Source organism: Triticum urartu, chromosome 5A (genome assembly GCF_056163025.1).
Source record: "Triticum urartu cultivar PI428250 chromosome 5A, HENAU_Tu73, whole genome shotgun sequence".
Lineage (NCBI taxonomy): Eukaryota > Viridiplantae > Streptophyta > Magnoliopsida > Poales > Poaceae > Triticum > Triticum urartu.
Window position 1 is genome coordinate 476,866,071 of NC_141877.1, and position 24,408 is coordinate 476,890,478.

The 24,408-nt window shown below is 44.4% G+C and overlaps 1 protein-coding gene and 1 pseudogene across 1 annotated transcript; one reads left to right on the plus strand and one right to left on the minus strand.

The window, feature by feature from the left end:
- Positions 1–3,365: 3,365 nt before the first annotated feature.
- On the minus strand, positions 3,366–4,509 carry LOC125507392 (anthocyanidin 5,3-O-glucosyltransferase-like; annotated as a pseudogene).
- Positions 4,510–22,920: 18,411 nt separating this feature from the next.
- On the plus strand, positions 22,921–24,034 carry LOC147972071 (uncharacterized). Its single transcript, XM_087522927.1, has one exon. The coding sequence runs from the start codon at positions 22,997–22,999 to the stop codon at positions 24,032–24,034; it is 1,038 nt and encodes a 345-aa protein (XP_087379053.1). The 5' UTR covers positions 22,921–22,996.
- The last annotated feature ends 374 nt before the right edge of the window (positions 24,035–24,408 follow it).

The window sequence follows — 24,408 nt, forward strand, 5'->3', positions numbered from 1 at the left end:
ATCTCTTGGTAGTCATTAAAAGTAGCATTGCAACTAAATAGAAGCACAAATCAGCACTAAAATTTCCAAGGTCTACAATTTAATAGCAAAGAGAATAGGTTCTTCACTGGTAATAGACAGAGTCTTAATGGATGCACGGCCAGAGTATAGATATCAATTTTCGATCTTATTGTATTAACAATTCTTGAGGGTCAACATGATTTGATATATCTAAATTGCACTACAATAGTGCATCAGAGGATTGACGTATGGAACGGTGCCTCGATAGTCGATACTGATGAAGACTTATTCCTTTTCCCTCTAAATTATGGGGGTTGACTTTCAACTGAAATGGGTTAAGAAGAACTTGTCTTCTTTCGAAACTTCTCACAGTACAAATTCAAGCAAACAATGGACTTGATCTGAATCAATCAGCAAAGCATGGGCCAATGAATACAAGTTGAGTCACTTATTTTGGGAAGGAGGGAGTAGTAGACTGGGATTAAATATGGTGACAAACATAGCATCTATGGAGATCAAAAGATTATTCAGGTGAGTGACGGTACAATTCTGAAGATATTTGGCAAAAGCTAAAAGGGAAGCACATCTTTGAATGCTAGCCTATGACCACTATTGTCGATTAAGTAGAATTGTTCTTTTTTCAAGGGAAAACTACGACACTTTTGGAATAGAAATTACTCGATGATACACTGGTTGGAAACATAACTAAGACAAACACATGTTAAATGTTGTACTTTCCACAAAATGATGAAGAAACCTCTCTGATTGGAAAATACCAGTTCTTGTCGAATCTCTCACTTGGTATATCGTAAAGCACAACCTGCAAAGGCATATCTAAAATCACTTAGGGATGCTCAATACTGTTATTACCAAATATTTCATGGGCATACAGCTACACGGGTCATGATACAATGATATACATATTGTAAATATAAGAAAGACATCAATCCAGATAGCTCAATTGAACTTATCTATATTTTTTAATGTGGAGAACATACCTCAGACTTTCATCAACACTATCTGCAGTTGATACTTGTGTACAAACAATTACATGTGCCATAAACATTCAAATGGTTGAACAATTACGAAAATAATATTTTGCCCAAGCCACATCCCACGTACAACCAGCCATTAGATAAGGAATATGAGGAGAACAAACATGTTAATTTAATTTGGCTAGATCTGTAACAATGCCTTGCCTGCAAACAACATGGAGAGAAGTACATGTCCACCGAAGTCAAGTTATCCTGGCTGGATCTGTAACATTGGCTTGCCTGCAAACAACATGGAGAGAAGTACAATTCCACCAAAGTGTTGTCATCCAAATAGCAGATCAAGATGAGCGATGGTACTGGCTCATGTATCACAAAAACCATTATCATTCACTGTGCAGGCTTGGGAAGATTAAAATTCGAAATTGTACTCAATTAAGTTTGGATGGGAAAGACTGACCTCTTCCTCCTGATAAATATAAACAACTTCAAGGCAAACAACTGAATCTGGTACATGAGAATCTAACACTAATCTCTTTTTTGTTGACATGCACATGACAAAGGAAAATGGAAACTGCATACTTTTGGGGATTTGAGGATGGGATAACCATAGCCAACTTAGGACTTTGGGGTCAATCTCCTCATCTACAGTGTGCTGCTTGCTGAAGGGAGGGGATGAGACCTATTGAAACATCCACACGGCGCAGCCCAATAGACGTGCTGATGCATTGACAGTATATGGAATCCTAAATACTCGGTCGCCGCATCTGTATTCGAGAAGGAAGCCCACCTGAAATAGGTGCTGCGGGAGATGAGGAGACGGTGAAGACGGTAGGTGACGCCCATGGCCTTGACAACGACATTGGAGAAGCCGCCGGAGCCGAATCCCTCTGCCTGGACGTTGTCGCAGAGCGCCGAGAGGTTGCAGTCCATGGAGCGGAGCTCCGCCGCCGCGAACACCAGCTCGTACGGCCGCGGCGCCTCTGCCGGCCCGGGCAGGCCGCCGCCCCCTCCGCCATCACGGGCGGCAGCGGGTGCGACTGCTGCGTTTTTTGTTTTGACATTACGGCCGGGAGGTGGAAACGAAGGGTATGCCGTGGGCGTGGGGACAGACAGTTGGGATTCTTTCTTATGTTTGCGTTTGGAGACCATTGGGCTTCGGTATGCACTTTAAGTCTGGAAAAGGGAGCAACGAAGCGGCATATAAAAATGTCAATAAAAATTGGTTAAAATGGAAAATAATCGCTAATGTGGCAGTTTGCTGAGGTGGATAGGCTGCATGTCTAGAGAAATAGCATAGTGGGGATGAACTATTTAGGTATTATAGATGGCTAAATGCTCATCATAAGTTGGCCCATCTCCAAGAAAGATTAACAGTGATGTCCATTTCGAGAAAGTTTAACAGAGATGTGCTCTCTGAAATCACCATTGCCTTTTGCCTCAGTTACCTGTGTTTGATCCACATCAAAGTCATATGTTGCTGCTCTTGAACTTATAATTATCGCAAATAAGATGAATTGGGAGTGAGACTGATCTGATGTGTACATGACTTGAGGCTAGGTTCTTCACGCAAATGTTCGGTCAGAGTACAATTTTTTTTGACAACGGGTCAGAATAACAATTTAATTGCTTGGCAATCTACAATGTAGTTTATCTCCCTCTTGTAAATTGCATATTTGATAAACTGGTTTTGAGGTTCAATGTGAATAAGCTTGGATCAAACCATTTATGCTATGGAAGTGTTAGTGTGGGCTATTTTTGGTTTTACATCAAGAAAATAGTGTAGGAAGTGTACTAGTGTTCCAAAGTTTTCAGAAGGAATATTTTATTACCTTAAAAAACATCAAGCTGGCGTATTGTTATTCTAATTAATAACTGTTGTTGTCCTTTCACCTTTCAAGATACTAAATCACGGCCGTCAATCTGCTCTGGTTGATATATTGCAAATTCTCACAATTATTTGTGAAGGACACAAGCTGCCATTGGCTCAAACCTGGATTCCATATTGCAATAACAAAAATGGTATGTCCCATGGTGGTAGCCTCAAGAATGGGCGGTTACATTTTGATGGTTGTCGCATTAACGGAGTATGCATTTCAACATGTGATGTGGCATTCCACATTGGCGATGCTCATATGTGGGGATTTAGGAATGCATGTGTGGGGAGTGTTTGACAAAAAAAATTACCAAAATTAAGGTTCGCGTCCCACAGAACTATCACTTTTAAAAAAATGACTGATAACTGCCAAAAAATTGGAATCCTGTGACTAAAAACCACCACTTTTAAAAAATGACCAGTTTAGAAGATTTAAATATGTTTATGACATGCAGGCCCGTTTGTCATGGCTGACATGATGGGAAAGTCAACTTCGCTTATTTTTTACAGTTAAGTTGACCGTTAGCAGGTAGACCCCACACGTCAGCATCACCTTCTTCCTCCACCATGCCCCTGCCTCTCGTCTTCTCCAAGAAGTCAGCCGGGAGCAGCCGCTCGAGGTCCGGCTCGGGGAACTCCCTCTGTTCCTCCGGCGGGCTCCTCACCGCCCGCAGGAACCGGTGCCCGGAGCTCTCTAGCCCGCGAGTGATCTCCTTCAGCTGCGCCGCCGAGAAGGCGCCCTTGCTGCCGAAACAGAGTAACACAACGCTCTTCTCCGGCTGCGCGTCGAGCCACGCGAGGCACTCGTGCCGCTTCTCGCCGCCTGCGCCCGCGTCGCCGCCGTTCACCAATGGCCCGATGCAGTAGACCCTCGGCGTCGGTCGGTCGGGCACGCAGACGCCGTCGGCGAGCGCTTTCAGGGCCGTGGGCTCCAGCCAGTCGAAGCTGTTGACCAGCACGCCCCTCCCCTCCACGATGCGCTTGAACTGGTGCAGCCAGACCTTGGTGAGGTCGCTCTCCTTGTCCTGCACCGTGACCAGCATGTCCACCGCGTGGATCGGCGGCACGCCGGGGCAACGCACGAGCGCGTCGCGCATGTCCCTGAAGGACGGCAGGCCGGGGGTAGAGGTACGGCAAGTTGAGGAAGACGGCGAGGTCGCTGGCGGCGGAGGCGAAGAAGAAGTAGGCGGGGAGGGCGAGCTCGGTGGCGACGTCGAGCGCGTCGACGCAGAACATGTCGAGCAGGAGCGCGTCGGCGGGGGCCGGCAGCGTGCGCAGGAAGGCCCGGAGCGCGGGGTTGGCGAGGCGGAGCGTGTCATGGGCGCGCCTGACCGGGTGCGCGGCGGGGTCCGGGCTGGGAGGGACCGGGAGGAGGCGGAAGGCGATGGAAGGGTTAGCCGCGGCGAGTCGGGCCACGGCGGCGGCCTAGGCGGCGTCGCCGTCCGGTGGGTCGACGACGGCGAGGACGGTGTTGTGGCCATGGCGGAGTAGGTGCTTGGCCAACTCCACCCATGCTGCCTGGTACGCCGTAGTGCGTGTAGAAGATCGGTGCGCATAAGGTGGCGGTGAGAAGAGCAAGATGGCGGACCCGAGACGGCCGGGGCACGCCGCCATCCGGCTTGCCGGCGGCGTCCACGGCATCCTGCTGGATCTCTGCTGCGAAGGTGGTGATAGACTTCATCGGCGATTCGGCATCCCGGACTACCGCCGGTGTGCTGCTCTACTGCTGGTAAGGTGTTTGTTGAAATGTCAAAGAGAGAGGAGGAAGAAGGTGATGCTGATGTGTGGGGTCCACCTGTCATAATGGTCAGCTTGACGGTAAAATATAAAAGGAGTTGACTTTCCCGTCACGTCTGCCCTGACACACGGGCCCCGTATGTCATAAACACATTTAAGTCTTCTAAACTGGCCATTTTTTAAAATGGTAGTTTTTAGTCACAAGTTTCTAATTTTTTGGTAGTTATTAGTCACTTTTTTAAAAGTGGTAGTTTTGTGGGACGTGAACCTCAATTGTGATAGTTTTTTGTGAAACACTTCATGTGTGGCCGTGTAGGGCATCACCTACAGAAGGGACAGGGGGTTGCTGGAGATGCATTTTTCTTGAACATGCCTTGTTTCTCGAAAGATGTCAGTCAGCTCTCTAAACTGGATTACCCCCTGTTTTTCCTGCCACTGGATTGCCGAGAAGGCAGTGAGCAGACGACACTTCTCGAGTCTATTTATGCTATGATGAAACAGAACAGGCATAGTTTGAAGGTACCTTATCATGGAGACTTTGGTTCTCCTCAGTTCAGTGACATGCGTGTAATTGAGAATGGAAACATGAAGGAAACAGATGCACAGAATTCAGAAAGTAGGCATTGTGATTTGTGAATCACCTTTGGTGCTTGACAGAAGCAAAAAGATGCGGGGGAACACTGAAAATGCTGCAGCAAACATCAGTGTCCAACACCATCCCTATCCACAACCGATAAATACACCACAAGCAAAACCAAGATCAAAAGTATGGAATCACTTTACGAAGATGGATAGAGCGCGGGCGATTTGTATCCACTGCAGAAAGGACTATGCAACTGACCCAAAACAACATGGGACTTCTCGCCTATCGAGACATTTGTAAGCATGACCATGGAATTGACCTCAAAGCCTCATCATCAGGAAGTGGGAACTAACCCTCCCATTTCCATCCAACTGTTGGGCGCTGGTGTAGCTGTATGCATAGGATTGCATCTAAAGACCGGAATACCTATCAGAATCCGGGTTATGTATTTTCTTAGAAAATATGGTAAGAAAGGAGCGCTCGATATATGTTTCTTATAAACTAAGCTCTACGTGGTGTTTGTATTATTGTGTTCTTCTTGTTTTGCCAATATTACTCTGTCTCCTCGGTTAGTCGCAGCTATATACAGTTTCAAATTGCATTAGAAGGCACCCATATTTATTGGTCGTGGGGTGTTGAGTGTCTTTTGGTCGACTCATCGCTCAAAGAACCCTTCAAATGATTTGAAAATGGGGGTATATCCCGTAAAAACGTATTTGTATCTTTTTTCAGGTAAAAGCTATATAACTAGCCTTTTCTTTTTTGAGGGAAAGCTATATAACTAGCCGGGAGATTAATTCATAGTGGCCACCTCATCCAGATCCAGGCATCGGCCCAGCCACTGACGACATGCTGGGCCAAATACGTCAACTATGTAGCCGCTTCCTCCTCCTTCATAAAAAAGTCAGGGTTTCTGCCTCCCGCCGGCGCCGCCGCAGATCCGCCTCCTCTTGAGGTGAAAAATGCTTCGGTGAGGTTTGTGCCAAATTTCACCTTATTTGAGCATCTGAGTAGCCCTTAGCAAAAAATACAAATTTTGGTATGCGAAACAGTTTACTGTTCTTGTACTGTTCGGACCCTTTGTTTTTGCTGAGAACTACTCAGATGTCCGAATGAGCTGAAAATTAGCACGGACCTCACACACTAAAACATCTCCTATGGAAAAAAAATCTTGTGAATTCAAAAAATGGAACAAGAAAAAGGAAATAAAAAACCAGGAAAAAGGAGAATGTAAACAAAAGAATCGGAAAATGTTCTCAAACTCGAAAAAGGAATCATGAATTTAGAAAATTGTGATTTGATTTTCTAAATGTTCAAAAATTTTAGAAAATGAAAATCGGACAATATTCGTGCATTTTAAAAGTTTTCAGGAAATCAAAATAATGTTCCTAAATTTTAAAAACTAGAAGAAAGTCGAATAAATCGAGAAACGTAATTGGCCAGGGAAGGTTATAGAACCTTTACAAAATAAGCCCAAAACAGACTCAAGAATGGGCGCTCACATTTTGATGGTTTTCGCAGTCACGGAGTATGCATTTCAACATGTCATGTGGCATTCCACATTGCCGATGCTCATATGTGGGGATTTAGGAATGCATATGTGGGGCATCGATCATCTACAGAAGGGACATGGGGTTGCTGGAGATGCATTTCTCTCGAACATGCCTTGTTTCTCGAAAGATGTCAGTCAGCTCTCTAAACTGGATTACCCCCTGTTTTTGCTGCCACTGGATTGCTGAGAAGACAGTGAGCAGAAGGCACTTCTCGAGTCTATTTATTCTATGATGAAACAGAACAGGCACAATTTGAAGGCACCTTATCATGGAGACTTTGGTTCTCCTCAGTTCAGTGACATGCCTGTAATTGGGAATGGAAACCTGAAGGAAACATATGCCCAGAATCCAGAAAGTAGGCATTGTGATTTGTGAATCACCTTTGGTGCTTGACAGAAGCAAAAGGATGCGGGGGAACACTGAAAATGCTGCAACAAGCATCACTGTCCAACACCATCCATATCCACAACCTATAAATACACCACAAGCAAAACCAAGATCAAAAGTATGGAATCACTTCACGAAGATGGATAGAGCGCGAGCGATTTGTATCCACTGCAAAAAGGACTATGCAGCTGACCCAAAACAACATGGGACTTCTCGCCTGTGGAGACATCTATAAGCATGACCATGGAATTGACCTCAAAGCCTCATCATCAGGAAGTGGGAACTAACCCTCCCATTTTCATCCAACTGTTGGGCGCTGGTGTAGCTGTATGCATAGGACTGCATCTAAAGACTGGAATACCTATCAGAATCCGGGTTATGTATTTTGTTAGAAAATATGGTAAGAAAGGAGCGCTCGATATATATTTCTTATAAACTAAGCTCTACGTGGTGTTTGTATTATTGTGTTCTTCTTGTTTTGTCAATATTACTCTGTCTCCTCGGTTAGTCGCAGCTATATTCAGTTTCAAATTGCATTAGGAGGCACCCATATCTATTGGTCGTGGGGTGTTGAGTGTCTTTTGGTTGACTCATCGCTCAGAGAACCCTTCAAATAGTTTGAAAATGGGGGTATATCCCGTAAAAACGTATTTGTATCTTTTTTTCGGGTAAAAGCTATATAAGTAGCCTTTTCTTTTTTGAGGGAAAGCTATATAACTAGCCGGGAGATTACATTCATAGTGGCCACCTCATCCAGATCCAGGCATCGGCCCAGCCACTGACGACATGCCGGGCCAAATACGTCAACTACGTAGCCGCTTCCTCCTCCTTCACAAAAAAGTCAGGGTTTCTGCCTCCCGCCGACGCCGCTGTAGATCCGCCTCCTCTTGAGGTGAAAAATGCTTCGGTGAGGTTTGTGCCAAATTTGACCTTATTTGAGCATCTGAGTAGCTCTTATAAAAAAATACAAATTTTGGTATGCGAAACAGTTTACTGTTCTTGTACTGTTCGGACCCTTTGTTTTTGCTGAGAGCTACTCAGATGTCCGAATGAGCTGAAAATTAGCACGGACCTCACACACTAAAACATCTCCTATGAAAAAATAAACTCTTGTGAATTCAAAAAATGGAACAAGAAAAAGGAAATAAAAAAACCAGGTAAAAAGAGAATGAAAACAAAAAAACAAAAAATGTTCTCAAACTCCAAAAAGGAATCATGAATTTGGAAAATTGTGATTTGATTTTTTAAATATTTGCAAATTTTAGAAAATGTTAAAAAATTTGGACAATATTCGTGCATTTTAAAAGTTTTCAGGAAATCAAAATAATGTTCCTAAAATTTAAAAACTAGAAGAAAGTTGAATAAATCGAGAAACGAAATTGGCCAGGGAAGGTTATAGAACCTTTACAAAACAAGTGCAAAACAGACTTATAGAATAACTGTGTTGCGCGGGTTAGGGGAATACATGGTTATCCAGGGACGTGGAGTAACTGGTCACGAGCACAGATGTGCTCGATATCCCGTGCGTTCGCTGCTGTGTGGGGATCTGGGTTGATTCTTTATACGGTGGGCTAAGAATTGCTGGTAAATGGGCACTGTGTGGGAATACGTATGTGGCAGACCTGGGAAGTGGGCCAGTTCAGGACGGCCGTCAACTGGTGACGGGCTGAGCCGTGGCCCAGTTTCACCTACGTCCGTCTGATCCGTGGCTCCGATAAATCTCTTTCGTTCAGAGGGCGGCAGTCTCGAACGGAATGCAGTTCTAGTATCTTCTTCCTCAACTCGGCCGCCATTTTTGGTAACTGACGAAGGAGAGATATAGTGACGGAGAACAGGTGGTCGACGCGCAAAATGGAGTTCCTCGTGCAGCCAATCATGAGGTATGTCAGTCAGATGCATTTTTTGTCCACCGTAGCGTGCGATTTGAAGAGTGGAGCTCAGGCGGCTGAGGTTTTCTATGCTTTCTCCGCCACAGATCCACTCTGATTGAGGAGGTCGGAAGATTCGCCGGCGGATGGTACTAGGCGAACGTTTGTGCGGGTGGCACCGCAGGAGGCCACGGGTGTGAGCGGCGAAGAGCAGATCTACCGGGTGTGGAGCGGCGGCAATCGACGGGGAAGATGGATCCCTAGGATCTTGGTCGGAATAAGAGGTGAGGGGAACTGGATTTAAATCGATCAGTGCTATGAGGAATTTCAGTAACCTATTTTCAAGCTGTGTATGGCCGTGCAGTGTTGTTGACTGAATTGTTTGCGGTAGTAGATAGCCAATGCACCTTGCCGATTTAAGATTAGTAGACACAGCACTGCAATTATAATATAGCTGGGGAGGCCGTACTAAACTCTAGAACTGAGCAGTGGAGCCATTTTTATAGATTTTGAGAGCACATTAAGTATACTATGTACATAACAAAACTCTGTAGATCCATGACAGTAGTCGACAGGCAGTTAATTAAACATTCATTTAAAATGGTGCAAAATGTGGAATCTGCAGTTGGAAATGGAAATGCTGTAGATGCTATTTAGTTTGTCCTATGTTTTGTCCTGCTGCATATAAGATGAATGAAATGAGTGTAGAAGGTCGATGTAAAAATATAGCATAAATGAGAAACAATGCAAAGTGGTTTCAAATGGATGATTGACGGCACCGAGTTGTATGGTTCTATGTGGTCATGAAAATAGGCCTAGAGCATATGGAGAGTCTGCAAAACTCGAAAACGCTAGACAAAAACTACGTGCAGCTGATTCCATAAGATTTTTGGGAATGCATAGGTCCTGACACGAGTAATCTCGAGTGCACGGTGAGGATCGGTGCTACTGCCCCCGGAAGGACGCCTTGAGGCATCGGAATTGTCCACCGGGAAGATGAACCTGCAGGCACTTGGTTGGGCTAAGAGGTGCATCCTCATTAATCTCTGTGTGTAGTTTTCAATTTTTCGCTGGCATGGAGCAGGTTTGCATGAATAGGTTTGGGCATCTGGTAATTTTCTTAGGCTGAGTTCTGGTGGGCATGATGGTGTATAATGGATTATCAGATGTAGATCCCCTAGTAAACTTGTGTGGATGAAGCATTAAATTTTTGAGAGAGAAGTTAACCATGATCCTGGACACCTGTAGTGAATAGGGCATTGGTATTTTGCAAGACAGTTGGGAATGTTTCGGCATTTAATTATCGACACAAAAAATAGAGAAGTATAATGTTGAACCTGATGCAATTCTCTGTTGATCTTCGGAAATGAGCAAGTGCTACCTGTAATGAAGTTTATTAGTAATTTGATGGCTGAAGATAGACCAGTCTCCTGCAAGTTTTAATATATGTAGCTAGAATTCCGGGTACATGGCCTGTGGAATTATAGTGTGATATAATTAGCAATGGATTGTCAGATGTAAATCCGTAGTCTAAACTGGTATGAATGCAGCGTTTAATTTTTGAGAGAAAAGTTAACCATGATCATGGACACGTGTAGTGAATAGTGCATTCGTATTTTGCAGGCATATCTATCTCCTCTGTGGTAGATGGCGAATCCAGGGTGTTCTAGTCTCTAATTTGTTGACTCATCTCTTTTTTTGTGGCCATGGTTGTGTGCAAGTTTCTGTTTGTTGAGGAGGTGGATGAGAGCGCGGCTCCAATGGATCCGGTTGTCATGGTTTCGCTCCCGGGCGCCGTCCAGGCGACAGCAACATGCAAGGGGGCTGGTAGTTCGCCAGCGCTGGCCATGAGTGTGGACGCATAGATCTGCGAGGAGGGAAGGGGCGGGAAGGATAGATGCGAGTCGTCACTGCAGGTATCGGAAATGTCCATTGGTAAGATGACACCGCTGCTACCTGGATGGGCTAAGATGTCAGTCAGCTCGAATCCCTTTTGCGGTTTTCCATTTACTGCACTTTGAAAATTGATATAGTTGCGAAGTTTACAATTGCAAGCAGAGTGTGACAGTGGATTAGATGGGGGTCGCATCAAAATGATGTAGGATTAGAAAAATTGTTAGGCCTCTCAATGGTTATAATGTGCATTATGGGCATGAATCAACTGGTACAGTCAGCCCATTTTGGGTGTGGTTTTCATGGGGTTCCAGGTACAAGACATTGAAAATAGAAACATTCTATTGTTGGTGCTTGTGAGCGGCGGAAAATGCATATGAAAGATCATTATTGTGGGACGGTTTTAGTTCTTTTCGTGTTTCCTGAGATGGGCTAGGTGTAATTGCTGTTCGATGTGGCTGTTTGGTTCGGAAAATGTGGTTAGTTGTTAGATTTAAATTTTAATAGCTGCATTTATGAGGCTGTTGGGTTGGGAAATGTCTGCATCTCTTGGATTTAATCCCTGTTTCATGGGGATGTTGGGTTTGGAAGTGTGGCACAATTCCTAAGGCATGGGCACTGCAATTGCAGGGTGAGGATAGGCACGGCCGCTCGTTGCAGGAAACCATGCTCGTCGTGTGTGACTGCATTTGAGAAAATTGTAAGGGGGTATGCAGAGAACCCTTCTAAGAACGTCATTGTGCCGATTCTGGGCGCAAGCTTTGATTCGCTAGGAGAAGCTTATGATTTCTGCAACCTTTATTCCTGGGAGAGAGGATTTGGAATAAGGTACAAGAAGAGTAGAGTGAATGTCGAGAGGATGAAGGGCATGCAGGAGATCGTGTGCGGGTGCTCGGTATGTGCCGTCGGCAGCCAGCATAAATTCTTTTCTATTCCTTTTTCTTGTGGGGAATTTATGCACACGCTGTGAAATTTTCTTGCAGGGGAAGGCTGGCGTGGAGAACACTAGGTCCTGCTGAAGGAAATATGCCCTAGAGGCAATAATAAAGTTATTATTTATTTCCTTATTTCATGATAAATGTTTATTATTCATGCTAGAATTGTATTAACCGGAAACATAATACATGTGTGAATACATAGACAAACAGAGTGTCACTAGTATGCCTCTACTTGACTAGCTCGTTAATCAAAGATGGTTATGTTTCCTAACCATAGACAAAGAGTTGTTATTTGATTAACGAGGTCACATCATTAGTTGAATGATCTGATTGACATGACCCATTCCATTAGCTTAGCACCCGATCGTTTAGTATGTTGCTATTGCTTTCTTCATGACTTATACATGTTCCTATGACTATGAGATTATGCAACTCCCGTTTACCGGAGGAACACTTTGGGTGCTACCAAACGTCACAACGTAACTGGGTGATTATAAAGGAGCATTACAGGTGTCTCCAAAGGTAGATGTTGGGTTGGCGTATTTCGAGATTAGGATTTGTCACTCCGATTGTCGGAGAGGTATCTCTGGGCCCTCTCGGTAATGCACATCACATAAGCCTTGCAAGCATTGCAACTAAAGAGTTAGTTGCGAGATGATGTATTACAGAACGAGTAAAGAGACTTTCCGGTAACGAGATTGAACTAGGTATTGGATACCGACGATCGAATCTCGGGCAAGTAACATACCGATGACAAAGGGAACAACGTATGTTGTTATGCGGTCTGACCGATAAAGATCTTCGTAGAATATGTAGGAGCCAATATGGGCATCCAGGTCCCGCTATTGGTTATTGACCGGAGACGTGTCTCGGTCATGTCTACATTGTTCTCGAACCCGTAGGGTCCGCACGCTTAAGGTTACGATGACAGTTATATTATGAGTTTATGCATTTTGATGTACCGAAGGTTGTTCGGAGTCCTGGATGTGATCACGGACATGACGAGGAGTCTCGAAATGGTCGAGACGTAAAGATTGATATATTGGAAGCCTATGTTTGGATATCGGAAGTGTTCCGGGTGAAATCGGGATTTTACCGGATTACCGGGAGGTTACCGGAACCCCCCGGGAGCCATAAGGGCCTTATTGGGCTTTAGTGGAAAAGTGAAAGGGGCTGCCCATGGTGGGCTGCGCGCCTCCCCCCCTCCCCTAGTCCAACTAGGACTAGGAGAGGTGGCCGGCCACCTATCTCTCTCTTTCCCACTTGGGAATCCTATTTGGAATAGGATTGGGGGGGGGGGGGGGAGTCCTACTCCCGATAGGAGTAGGAATCCTCCTGCGCCTCCATAGGGCTGGCCGCACCCCTCCCCCTTGGCTCCTTTATATACGGAGGCAGGGGGCACCTCTAGACACAAGTTGATCCACGTGATCTATTCCTTAGCCGTGTGCGGTGCCCCCTGCCACCATATACCTCGATAATACTGTAGCGGAGTTTAGGCGAAGCCCTGCTGCTGTAGTACATCAAGATCGTCACCACGCCGTCGTGCTGACGGAACTCTTCCCCGACACTTTGCTGGATCGGAGTCCGGGGATCGTCATCGAGCTGAACGTGTGCTCAAACTCGGAGGTGCCGTAGTTTCGGTGCTTGATCGGTTGGATCGTGAAGACGTACGACTACTTCCTCTACGTCGTGTCATCGCTTCCGCAGTCGGTCTGCGTTGGGTACGTAGACAACACTCTCCCCTCGTTGCTATGCATCACATGATCTTGCGTGTGCGTAGGAAATTTTTTGAAATTACTGCGTTCCCCAACAGTGGCATCCGAGCCTAGGTTATTTATGTTGATGTTATATGCACGAGTAGAACACAAGTGAGTTGTGGGCGATATAAGTCATACTGCCTACCAGCATGTCATACTTTGGTTTGGCGGCATTGTTGGACGAGACGACCCGGACCAACCTTACGCATACGCTTACGCGAGACCGGTTCCCTCGACGTGCTTTGCACATAGATGGCTTGCGGGCGACTGTCTCTCCAACTTTAGTTGAACCGAGTGTGACTACGCCCGGTCCTTGCGAAGGTTAAAACGGAGTCTATTTGACAAACTATCGTTGTGGTTTTGATGCGTAGGTAAGATTGGTTCTTGCTTAAGCCCGTAGCAGCCACGTAAAACTTGCAACAACAAAATAGAGGACGTCTAACTTGTTTTTGCAGGGCATGTTGTGATGTGATATGGTCAAAACGTGATGAGATATAAGTTGTTGTATGAGATGATCATGTTTTGTTGAAGTTATCGGCAAATGGCAAAAGCCTTATGGTTGTCTCTTTATTGCATAAGATGCAAGCGCCAAATAATTGCTTTACTTTATCGCTATGCGATAGCAATAGTTGCAAGAGCAATAGTTGGCGAGACGACCATGTGACGACATATTGATATAGATCAAGATGATGGAGATCATGGTGTCATGCCGGTGACGATGGAAATCATGACGATGCTTTGGAGATGGAGATCAAAGGCACAAGATGATGATGGCCATGTCATGTCACATATTTTGATTGCATGTGATGTTTATCTTTTATACATCTTATTTTTCTTAGTTTGACGGTAGCATTATAAGATGATCTCTCACTAAATTATCAAGAAGTGTTCTCCCTGAGTATGCACCGTTACCAAAGTTCGTCGTGCCCATACACCACGTGATGATCGGGTGTGATAAGCTCTACGTCCATCTACAACGGGTGCAAGCCAGTTTTTGCACACGCAGAATACTCGGGTTATACTTGACGAGCCTAGCATATGCAGATATGGCCTCGGAACACGGAGACCGAAAGGTCAAGCGTGAATCATATAGTAGATATGATCAACATAATGATGTTCACCATTGAAGACTAATCCATCTCACGTGATGATCGGACATGGTTTAGTTGATTTGGATCACGTAATCACTTAGAAGATTAGAGGGATGTCTATCTAAGTGGGAGTTCTTAAGTAATATGATTAATTGAACTTTAATTTATCATGAACTTAGTCCTGGTAGTATTAGCATATCTATGTTGTAGACCAATAGCTCGCGTTGTTGTTTTCATATGTTTATTTTGATATGTTCCTAGAGAAAATTGTGTTGAAAGATGTTAGTAGCAATGATGCGGATTGGATCCGTGATCTGAGGTTTATCCTCATTGCTGCACAGAAGAATTATGTCCTTGATGCACCGCTAGGTGACGGACCTATTGCAGGAGCAGATACAGACGTTATGAACGTTTGGTTAGCTCAATATGATGACTACTTGATAGTTTAAGTGCACCATGCTTAACGGCTTAGAATCGGGACTTCAAAGACGTTTTGAACGTCATGGACCATATGAGATGTTCCAGGAGTTGAAGTTAATATTTCAAGCAAATACCCGAGTTGAGAGATATGAAGTCTCCAACAAGTTCTATAGCTAAAAGATGGAGGAGAATCGCTCAACTAGTGAGCATGTGCTCAGATTGTCTGGGTACTACAATCGCTTGAATCAAGTGGGAGTTAATCTTCCAGATAAGATAGTGATTGACAGAATTCTCTAGTCACCATCACCAAGTTAGTAGAACTTCGTGATGAACTATAATATGCAAGGGATAACGGAAACAACTCCCAAGCTCTTCGTGATGATGAAATCAATGAAGGTAGAAATCAAGAAAAACATCAAGTGTTGATGGTTGATAAGACCACTAGTTTCAAGAAAAGGGCAAAGGGAAGAAGGGGAACTTCAAGAATAACGGCAAGCAAGTTGCTGCTCAAGTGAAGAAGCCCAAGTCTGGTCCTAAGCCTGAGACTAAGTGCTTCTACTGCAAAGGGACTGGTCATTGGAAGCGGAACCACCCCAAGTGATTGGCGGATAAGAAGGATGGCAAAGTGAACATAAGTATATTTGATATACATGTTATTGATGTGTACTTTACTAGTGTTTATAGCAAACCCTAAGTATTTGATACTAGTTCAGTTGCTAAGATTAGTAACTCGAAACGGGAGTTGCAGAATAAACAGAGACTAGTTAAGGGTGAAGTGACGATGTGTGTTGGAAGTGGTTCCAAGATTGATATGATCATCATCGCACACTCCCTATAATTTCGGGATTAGTGTTGAACCTAAATAAGTGTTATTTGGTGTTTGCGTTGAGCATGAATATGATTTGATCATGTTTATTGTAATACGGTTATTCATTTAAAGTAAAAGAATAAATTGTTGTTCTGTTTACATGAATAAAACTTTATATGGTTACACACCCAATGAAAATAGTTCATTGGATCTCGATCTTAGTGATACACATATTCATAATATTGAAACCAAAAGATGTGAAGTTAATAATGATAGTGCAACTTATTTGTGGCACTGCCGTTTAGGTCATATTGGTGTAAAGCGCATGAAGAAACTCCATGCTGATGGGATTTTGGAATCACTTGATTATGAATCACTTGATGCTTGCGAACCATGCCTTATGGGTAAGATGACTAAAACGCCGTTCTCCGGAACAATGGAGCAAGCAACAGATTTGTTGGAAATCATACATACTGATGTATATGGTCCGATGAATATTAAGGCTTACAACAGGTATCATTATTTTCTGACCTTCACAAGATGATTTGAGCAGATATGGGGATATCTACTTGATGAAACATAAGTCTGAAACATTTGAACAGTTCAAAGAATTTCAGAGTGAAGTGGAAAATCATCGTGACAAGAAAATAAAAGTTTCTACGATATGATCGCAGAGGTAAAATATTTGAGTTACGAGTTTGGTCTTCAGTTAAAACAATGTGAAATAGTTTCACTACTCACGCCACCTGAAACACCACAGCATAATGGTGTGTCCGAACGTCATAACCGTACTTTATTGGATATAGTGCAATCTATGATGTCTCTTACCGATCTACCACTATCATTTTGGGGTTATGCATTAAAGACAGCTACATTCACGTTAAATAGGGCACCATCTAAATCCGTTGAGACGACGCCTTATGAACTGTGGTTTGGCAAGAAACCAAAGTTGTCGTTTCTTTAAAGTTTGAGGTTGCAATGCTTATGTGAAAAAGTTTCAACCTGATAAGCTAAAAACCCAAATCGGAGAAGTGCGTCTTCATAGGATACCCAAAGGAAACAGTTGGGTACACCTTCTATCACAGATCCAAAGGCAAGACATTCGTTGCTGAGAATGGATACTTTCTAGAGAAGGAGATTCTCTCGAAAGAAGTGAGTGGAAGGAAAGTAGAAAACTTGATAAGGTAATTGTACCTTCTCCCTTATTGGAAAGTAGTTCATCACAGAAATCTGTTCCTGTGACTACTACACCAATTAGTGAGGAAGCTAATGATGATGATCATGTAACTTCAGATCAAGTTACTACTAAATCTCGTAGGTAAACCAGAGTGAGATCCGCACCAAAGTGGTACGGTAATCCTATTTTGGAGGTCATGTTACTTGACCATGACGAACCTACGAACTATGAGGAAGCGATGATGAGCCCAGATTCTGATAAATGGTTTGAGGCCATGAAATCTGAGATATGATCCATGTATGAGAACAAAGTATGGACTTTGGTTGACTTGCCCGATGATCGGCAAGCAATTGAGAATAAATGGATCTTCAAGAGGAAGACGGACGCTGATAGTAGTGTTACTATCTACAAAGCTAGAATTGTCGCAAAAAAGGTTTTCGACAAGTTCAAGGTGTTGAATACGATGAGAGTTTCTCACTCGTATCTATGCTTAAGTCTGTCCGAATCATGTTAGCAATTGCCGCATTTTATGAAATCTGACAAATGGATAAACAAAACTGCATTCCTTAATAGAGTTATTAAAGAAGAGTTGTATATGATACAACCAGAAGGTTTTGTCAATCCTAAAGGTGCTAACAAAATATGCAAGCTCCAGCGATCCATCTATGGACTGGTGCAAGCATCTCGGAGTTGGAATATACGCTTTGATAAGTTGATCAAAGCATATAGTTTTATACAGACTTGCGGTGAAGCCTGTATTTACAAGAAAGTGAGTGGTAGCACTATAGCATTTCTGATAAGTATATGTGAATGACATATTGTTGATCGAAAATAATGTAGAATTATTCTGTAAAGCATAAAGGAGTGTTTGAAAGGAGTTTTTTTTCAAGGAAAGACCTCGGTGAAGCTGCTTACATATTGAGTATCAAGATCTATAGAGATAGATCAAGACACTTGATAAGTTTTTTCAATGAGTACATACCTTGACAAGATTTTGAAGTAGTTCAAAATGAAGCAGTCAAAGAAAGAGTTCTTGCCTGTATTACAAGGTGTGAAGTTGAGTAAGACTCAAAGCCCGACCACGGCAGAAGATAGAAAGAGAATGAAAGTCATTCCCTATGCCTTGGCCATAGGTTCTATAAAGTATGTCATGCTGTGTACCAGATCTATTGTATACCCTGCATTGATTTGGCAAGGGAGTACAATAGTGATCTAGGAGTAGATCACTGAACAGCGGTCAGAATTATCCTTAGTGAAATAAGGATATGTTTCTCGATTATGGACGTGACAAAAAGGTTCGTCGTAAAGGGTTACGCCGATGCAAGTTTTGACACTAATCTAGATGACTCTAAGTCTCGGTCTAGATACATATTGAAAGTGGGAGCAATTAGCTAGAGTAGCTCCATGCAGAGCATTGTTGACATAGAAATTTGCAAAATACTTACGGATCTGAATATAACAGACCCGGTGACTAAAATTATCTCACAAGCAAAACATGATCACACCTTAGTACTCCTTGGGTGTTAATCACATAGCGATGTGAACTAGATTACTGAATCTAGTAAACCCTTTGGGTGTTGGTCACATGGCGATGTGAACTATGGGTGTTAATCACATGATGATGTGAACTATCGATGTTAATCACATGGTGATGTGATCTAGATTATTGACTCTAGTGCAAGTGGGAGACTGAAGGAAATATGCCCTAGAGGCAATAATAAAGTTATTATTTATTTCCTTATTTCATGATAAATGTTTATTATTCATGCTAGAATTGTATTAACCGGAAACATAATACATGTGTGAATACATAGACAAACAGAGTGTCACTAGTATGCCTCTACTTGACTAGCTCGTTAATCAAAGATGGTTATGTTTCCTAACCATAGACAAAGAGTTGTTATTTGATTAACGAGGTCACATCATTAGTTGAATGATCTGATTGACATGACCCATTCCATTAGCTTAGCACCCGATCGTTTAGTATGTTGCTATTGCTTTCTTCATGACTTATACATGTTCCTATGACTATGAGATTATGCAACTCCCGTTTACCGGAGGAACACTTTGGGTGCTACCAAACGTCACAACGTAACTGGGTGATTATAAAGGAGCATTACAGGTGTCTCCAAAGGTAGATGTTGGGTTGGCGTATTTCGAGATTAGGATTTGTCACTCCGATTGTTGGAGAGGTATCTCTGGGCCCTCTCGGTAATGCACATCACATAAGCCTTGCAAGCATTGCAACTAAAGAGTTAGTTGCGAGATGATGTATTACAGAACGAGTAAAGAGACTTGCCGGTAACGAGATTGAACTAGGTATTGGATACCGACGATCGAATCTCGGGCAAGTAACATACCGATGACAAAGGGAACAACGTATGTTGTTATGCGGTCTGACCGATAAAGATCTTCGTAGAATATGTAGGAGCCAATATGGGCATCCAGGTCCCGCTATTGGTTATTGACCGGAGACGTGTCTCGGTCATGTCTACATTGTTCTCGAACCCGTAGGGTCCGCACGCTTAAGGTTACGATGACAGTTATATTATGAGTTTATGCATTTTGATGTACCGAAGGTTGTTCGGAGTCCTGGATGTGATCACGGACATGACGAGGAGTCTCGAAATGGTCGAGACGTAAAGATTGATATATTGGAAGCCTATGTTTGGATATCGGAAGTGTTCCGGGTGAAATCGGGATTTTACCGGATTACCGGGAGGTTACCGGAACCCCCCGGGAGCCATAAGGGCCTTATTGGGCTTTAGTGGAAAAGTGAGAGGGGCTGCCCATGGTGGGCTGCGCGCCTCCCCCCCTCCCCTAGTCCAACTAGGACTAGGAGAGGTGGCCGGCCACCTATCTCTCTCTTTCCCACTTGGGAATCCTATTTGGAATAGGATTGGGGGGGGAGTCCTACTCCCGGTAGGAGTAGGACTCCTCCTGCGCCTCCATAGGGCTGGCCGCACCCCTCCCCCTTGGCTCCTTTATATACGGAGGCAGGGGGCACCTCTAGACACAAGTTGATCCACGTGATCTATTCCTTAGCCGTGTGCGGTGCCCCCTGCCACCATATACCTCGATAATACTGTAGCGGAGTTTAGGCGAAGCCCTGCTGCTGTAGTACATCAAGATCGTCACCACGCCGTCGTGCTGACGGAACTCTTCCCCGACACTTTGCTGGATCGGAGTCCGGGGATCGTCATCGAGCTGAACGTGTGCTCGAACTCGGAGGTGCCGTAGTTTCGGTGCTTGATCGGTTGGATCGTGAAGACGTACGACTACTTCCTCTACGTCGTGTCATCGCTTCCGCAGTCGGTCTGCGTTGGGTACGTAGACAACACTCTCCCCTCATTGCTATGCATCACATGATCTTGCATGTGCGTAGGAAATTTTTTGAAATTACTACGTTCCCCAACACCTGCCGGTGTGAGTGTCATGCGTTGATCAGATTACTCAGATCAGAGGACAATGAGTGGTACATCGTTCAGCACAGGAGAAGCACATCCACTCTCTCTAGCCAAATTTTGGCAGAAGATTCATTGGCCATCCCACAAACACATTGATGTGTACAGTCGTGAGTTGTGACTTGATCAAGCAGGTGAGGCAGAACAATGTCAACCTTGCAAAAAATGTACAACATTGTTGGGAGTTTTTTCGGGTCAATGAAGAATGTGCCGTTTACGAAGAGGTCTCTGAAAAATCTATGTGGAAAGATTAGCTAGGAGCAGGCGAATGACGATGTGAGGAAGACAATGGAAGTGTTTGCTGAATTGGGGGCAAAGGATCCACACTTTACATACCATGTGCAGGCAGACAAAGAGGGTCGGATAAAGAACTTGATGTGAGCGAATGGCAGCAGCAGGCTGAAGTACAGTTTCTTTGGTGATATAGTGATGTTTGATACAATGTACCGGACTAACCTTTACGACATGCCCTTAAGACTTTTTGTTGGGGTTAACAACAATTTTCAAAGTATTATACTGGCTGGTGTACTGGTATGCGACGAGACTGAGGAAAGTTTTGAGTGTGTCTTTTCAGATTTTCTACAGATGATGAGAGGCGTGGCGCCGAAGACAATACTCATTGGTAATATGGCTTGTTTGATGATGTAAGATGATAACCTTATGATTCTTTGAGGATGAACTGATTAACTTGCTTATGTCATGATTGCAGACAAGAATCGGACGATGAATTGCATAAAAGAACAACATGTTTGGACATGGGTGATGTCCAGGGAGCAACCTCGGAAGTCTGCGAGGTGTAAGAATTGTGGGGTTGAGGGCCATAGGAGAAACACCTGCACTAAGGCAATGGAGATGAGGTTAGCAAATGTGGGATGCTGGAGTGTAGTGCTAGGCCCGACGGGCTGTTTTTTGTTAGTTGTAAACCTGTTATGTTGTGTTGTGGATTATTTTAGATTTTGTGTTGCACTCGTTGGCAGGCTGAACTGCAGTTAAAAAATCTAGCATTATTTCAGTAATTAAATGTCCATGGTGCGAATGATGGCTGTTGTCGTAGTTAGCTGCTTGATCTTACTGATTCTTGCAATTTGTATGTTGAATCCTTGGGGTGATCTTGCTTATTTTTGCAGTATGGTTTGTTCTGTTGAATGATCTGGTCATTCAGATCTGGGATGGCGGCGCTGTGAAAGAATCTTGCTTTTTTTAAAGGTAATAATGAAAACATCTTGCTGTGTGGAGGGGGTGGAGAAAAATAAAGGGGCAAACGACGCCCGTCATTACGTCTGAGCTGTGGCCCAGAACGGTGTCCCGCGTCTGAGCCTTCCCGTGTTAGACGGCAACCGTCCCATTGATTGCGATAGTTGGTGGGCCATGGCCCGAAATTTGTGCACATATACTAACTGGAATACCCTGACACATACAGTGGACTGGTGTGGATCTAGATGCCAACGGGCGATTCAGATAACGGGCGCATCTGTGATCGAGCTCAGAATAGCACTTCCGGTTATCCAGCCACTATGTCTATATATAACCGGTGCTGATTTTAATAGGGCGCCTAAAAGGCGGTGTATTTGGCCGGCCCAGTACTCAAGCATTATTTTGACTGTTTTGCATTGGCTTCTTCGGGAGGGCTTTTTACCAGTTTTTTTCTTTTTATTATTATCTTTTGTTCTTGGTTTTCTTTTGTCTTCACATTGTTCATTTGTTTCATTAGGTTTACATCGTTTTTCTTCTTTTTTTTTTCAATACATTACTACCTTTCTCACACACAATGTACATTCTTCATCTACATCAAGATTTTTTTATACATCTTTATAATTTTAAAAATAGACAATTAACATTTTAAAAATAATTTTTTTCGTGTCTAAAAGTTTTGTATACACCAAGAACATTTTTTGTACACATTTAGCAACTTTCCAATACATGATTAAAATTTTTTGAAAACATTTGATTTCTACTTTTGTCATGCACATTATACATTCTTGTATACGTATGAACAATTATTTTTGTACATGTTTACCATTTTATAAATACCTTTTTCATATACATTGTACATTTTTCGTGTACAGAAGGAACAATTAGGTCCTAATGAAAACGTCCGTAAGTAATATAATTTTCGGCGACGAGAGAGTATCTCAGAGTACTCGCGCGGTTCCGCATCCTGAAAGGTGTCGGGAGAAAATGAAGCCATGGTCGTGATGAATCAAGCTAAGCTTGAGATGCAAGCAACCAAATCCAAAGCTTGTACTGAACTGACTCGGACTGCATTCCGATTTCTTCCCGGATCACAAATGAACACGGCTTCGATCACATCACGGATCACTTCACTAGTTAAAAGGCCTTCGATCCCATCTACAGCGCCCATCCAATCTTCCCCATCGTCTCCTCTCCTCCACCGCGCGCTTCCAATCGCCTCTTCCGGCCCTTACCACAGCGACCGCCGTCCGCTGTTCCCATGGAGGTTGCCCACCGGAACCGGGAGCCCTTCTGCGTCATGTCTGGCCGGAAGCGCCCGCTGGAGACCCTTCGCCAGCGGTTCCAAGCAGAGCTCGTCGTGGCCCGTCGCCTCCTCGCCGAGGCGGCCGCCGTGCTTCCAGCCTCGGCCCCGTCAGCTCCCCGCGTGCGCGTCAAGGACAGTCGTCCAGCCGAGGAGCCGCCAGCCAAGAAGAGGAAGGCGTCCCATGCCGTTCCCGTGAGGAAGATGACGTCCAAGGAGCGGAGCCAACTCTACGCGGACCTCACCAAGCTAGCCAAGCTCTCTGAATCTCATGTGCTCCCTGCTCATATCCTGGAGCTGTTGAAGAAGCAGAGCCGCCGCGGCATCTGCGACGATTACATCGAGATCGAGATGAACGCCGTCCAAGACAAGGCCCTTGTGGAGATGCAGAAGCAGCTGGACAAGTTCGTTCGAGAGAGGGCGAATCCGTCCACGCATCAGCACAAGAACATGATGGCCGAGGAGGAGGACGAAGACGTTGACATCGTCGGCGGCGTCTCCCCTTTGCCGATCAGGCCGACACCAGTGCAGCTTGTAGACATCTGCAGCGAGGCCTCACCTCTGAAGAATCTTGGCGAAGATGCAACCATCAGCGGCAGCAACGGTTTGGTTTCTGGTTCTTCTCACCAGAGCATCGACAGTCCAGCTCCGGCAGAGCTCGCTGCCAACACTAGGCCTCCAACACGCGACCTCATCGCCCGTGCCAGCGAGATTCTGGAAAGGCGGCGAAATGAGGCGACGTCCCGGGCGAGGGAGAAGGCCCGTCAGCAAGTGCTCGAGATGGAGAGGACGGCAATGTTCAACGAGAGCCTAGACGAGGACGTGAAGGTGCTCGGCATCGATCAGTACAACACGGCGAGGTCGAACAACTTGTTGCGACAGATGGGACTCTTCCCGAAGGACAAGGCTGACGACGACGACGACCTGAAGCAGCAGCAGCAGCCGCAGCGTCAAAGCTTCCAAGAAGATTTAGAGGAAGGGGAGATTCGGCTGTGATCGTCGTGGCTAGCAAACAAAGCTTGTAGTTCTCTTCTGCTGCTGAACGTAGTAATTCTGATGATGATAGCTGAGACTTAATGCTGTTCTTGAGGCCTCAGAGTAGGCGTGTAAGCATGATTGATTGAGAAAGTTGTGTCTCTGTTTAGTCATGACCTCTTATCTAGACCATATTTGGAAGTACACGATCGATTATACAGAGTATCAGCTAAATTACTTTGTGGTGCTGCATTGTGTAAACTAGATGACACCCCGTGCATTGCTGCGGGATCTCTTGGTAGTCATTAAAAGTAGCATTGCAACTAAATAGAAGTACAAATCAGCACTAAAATTTCCAAGGTCTACAATTTAATAGCAAAGAGAATAGGTTCTTC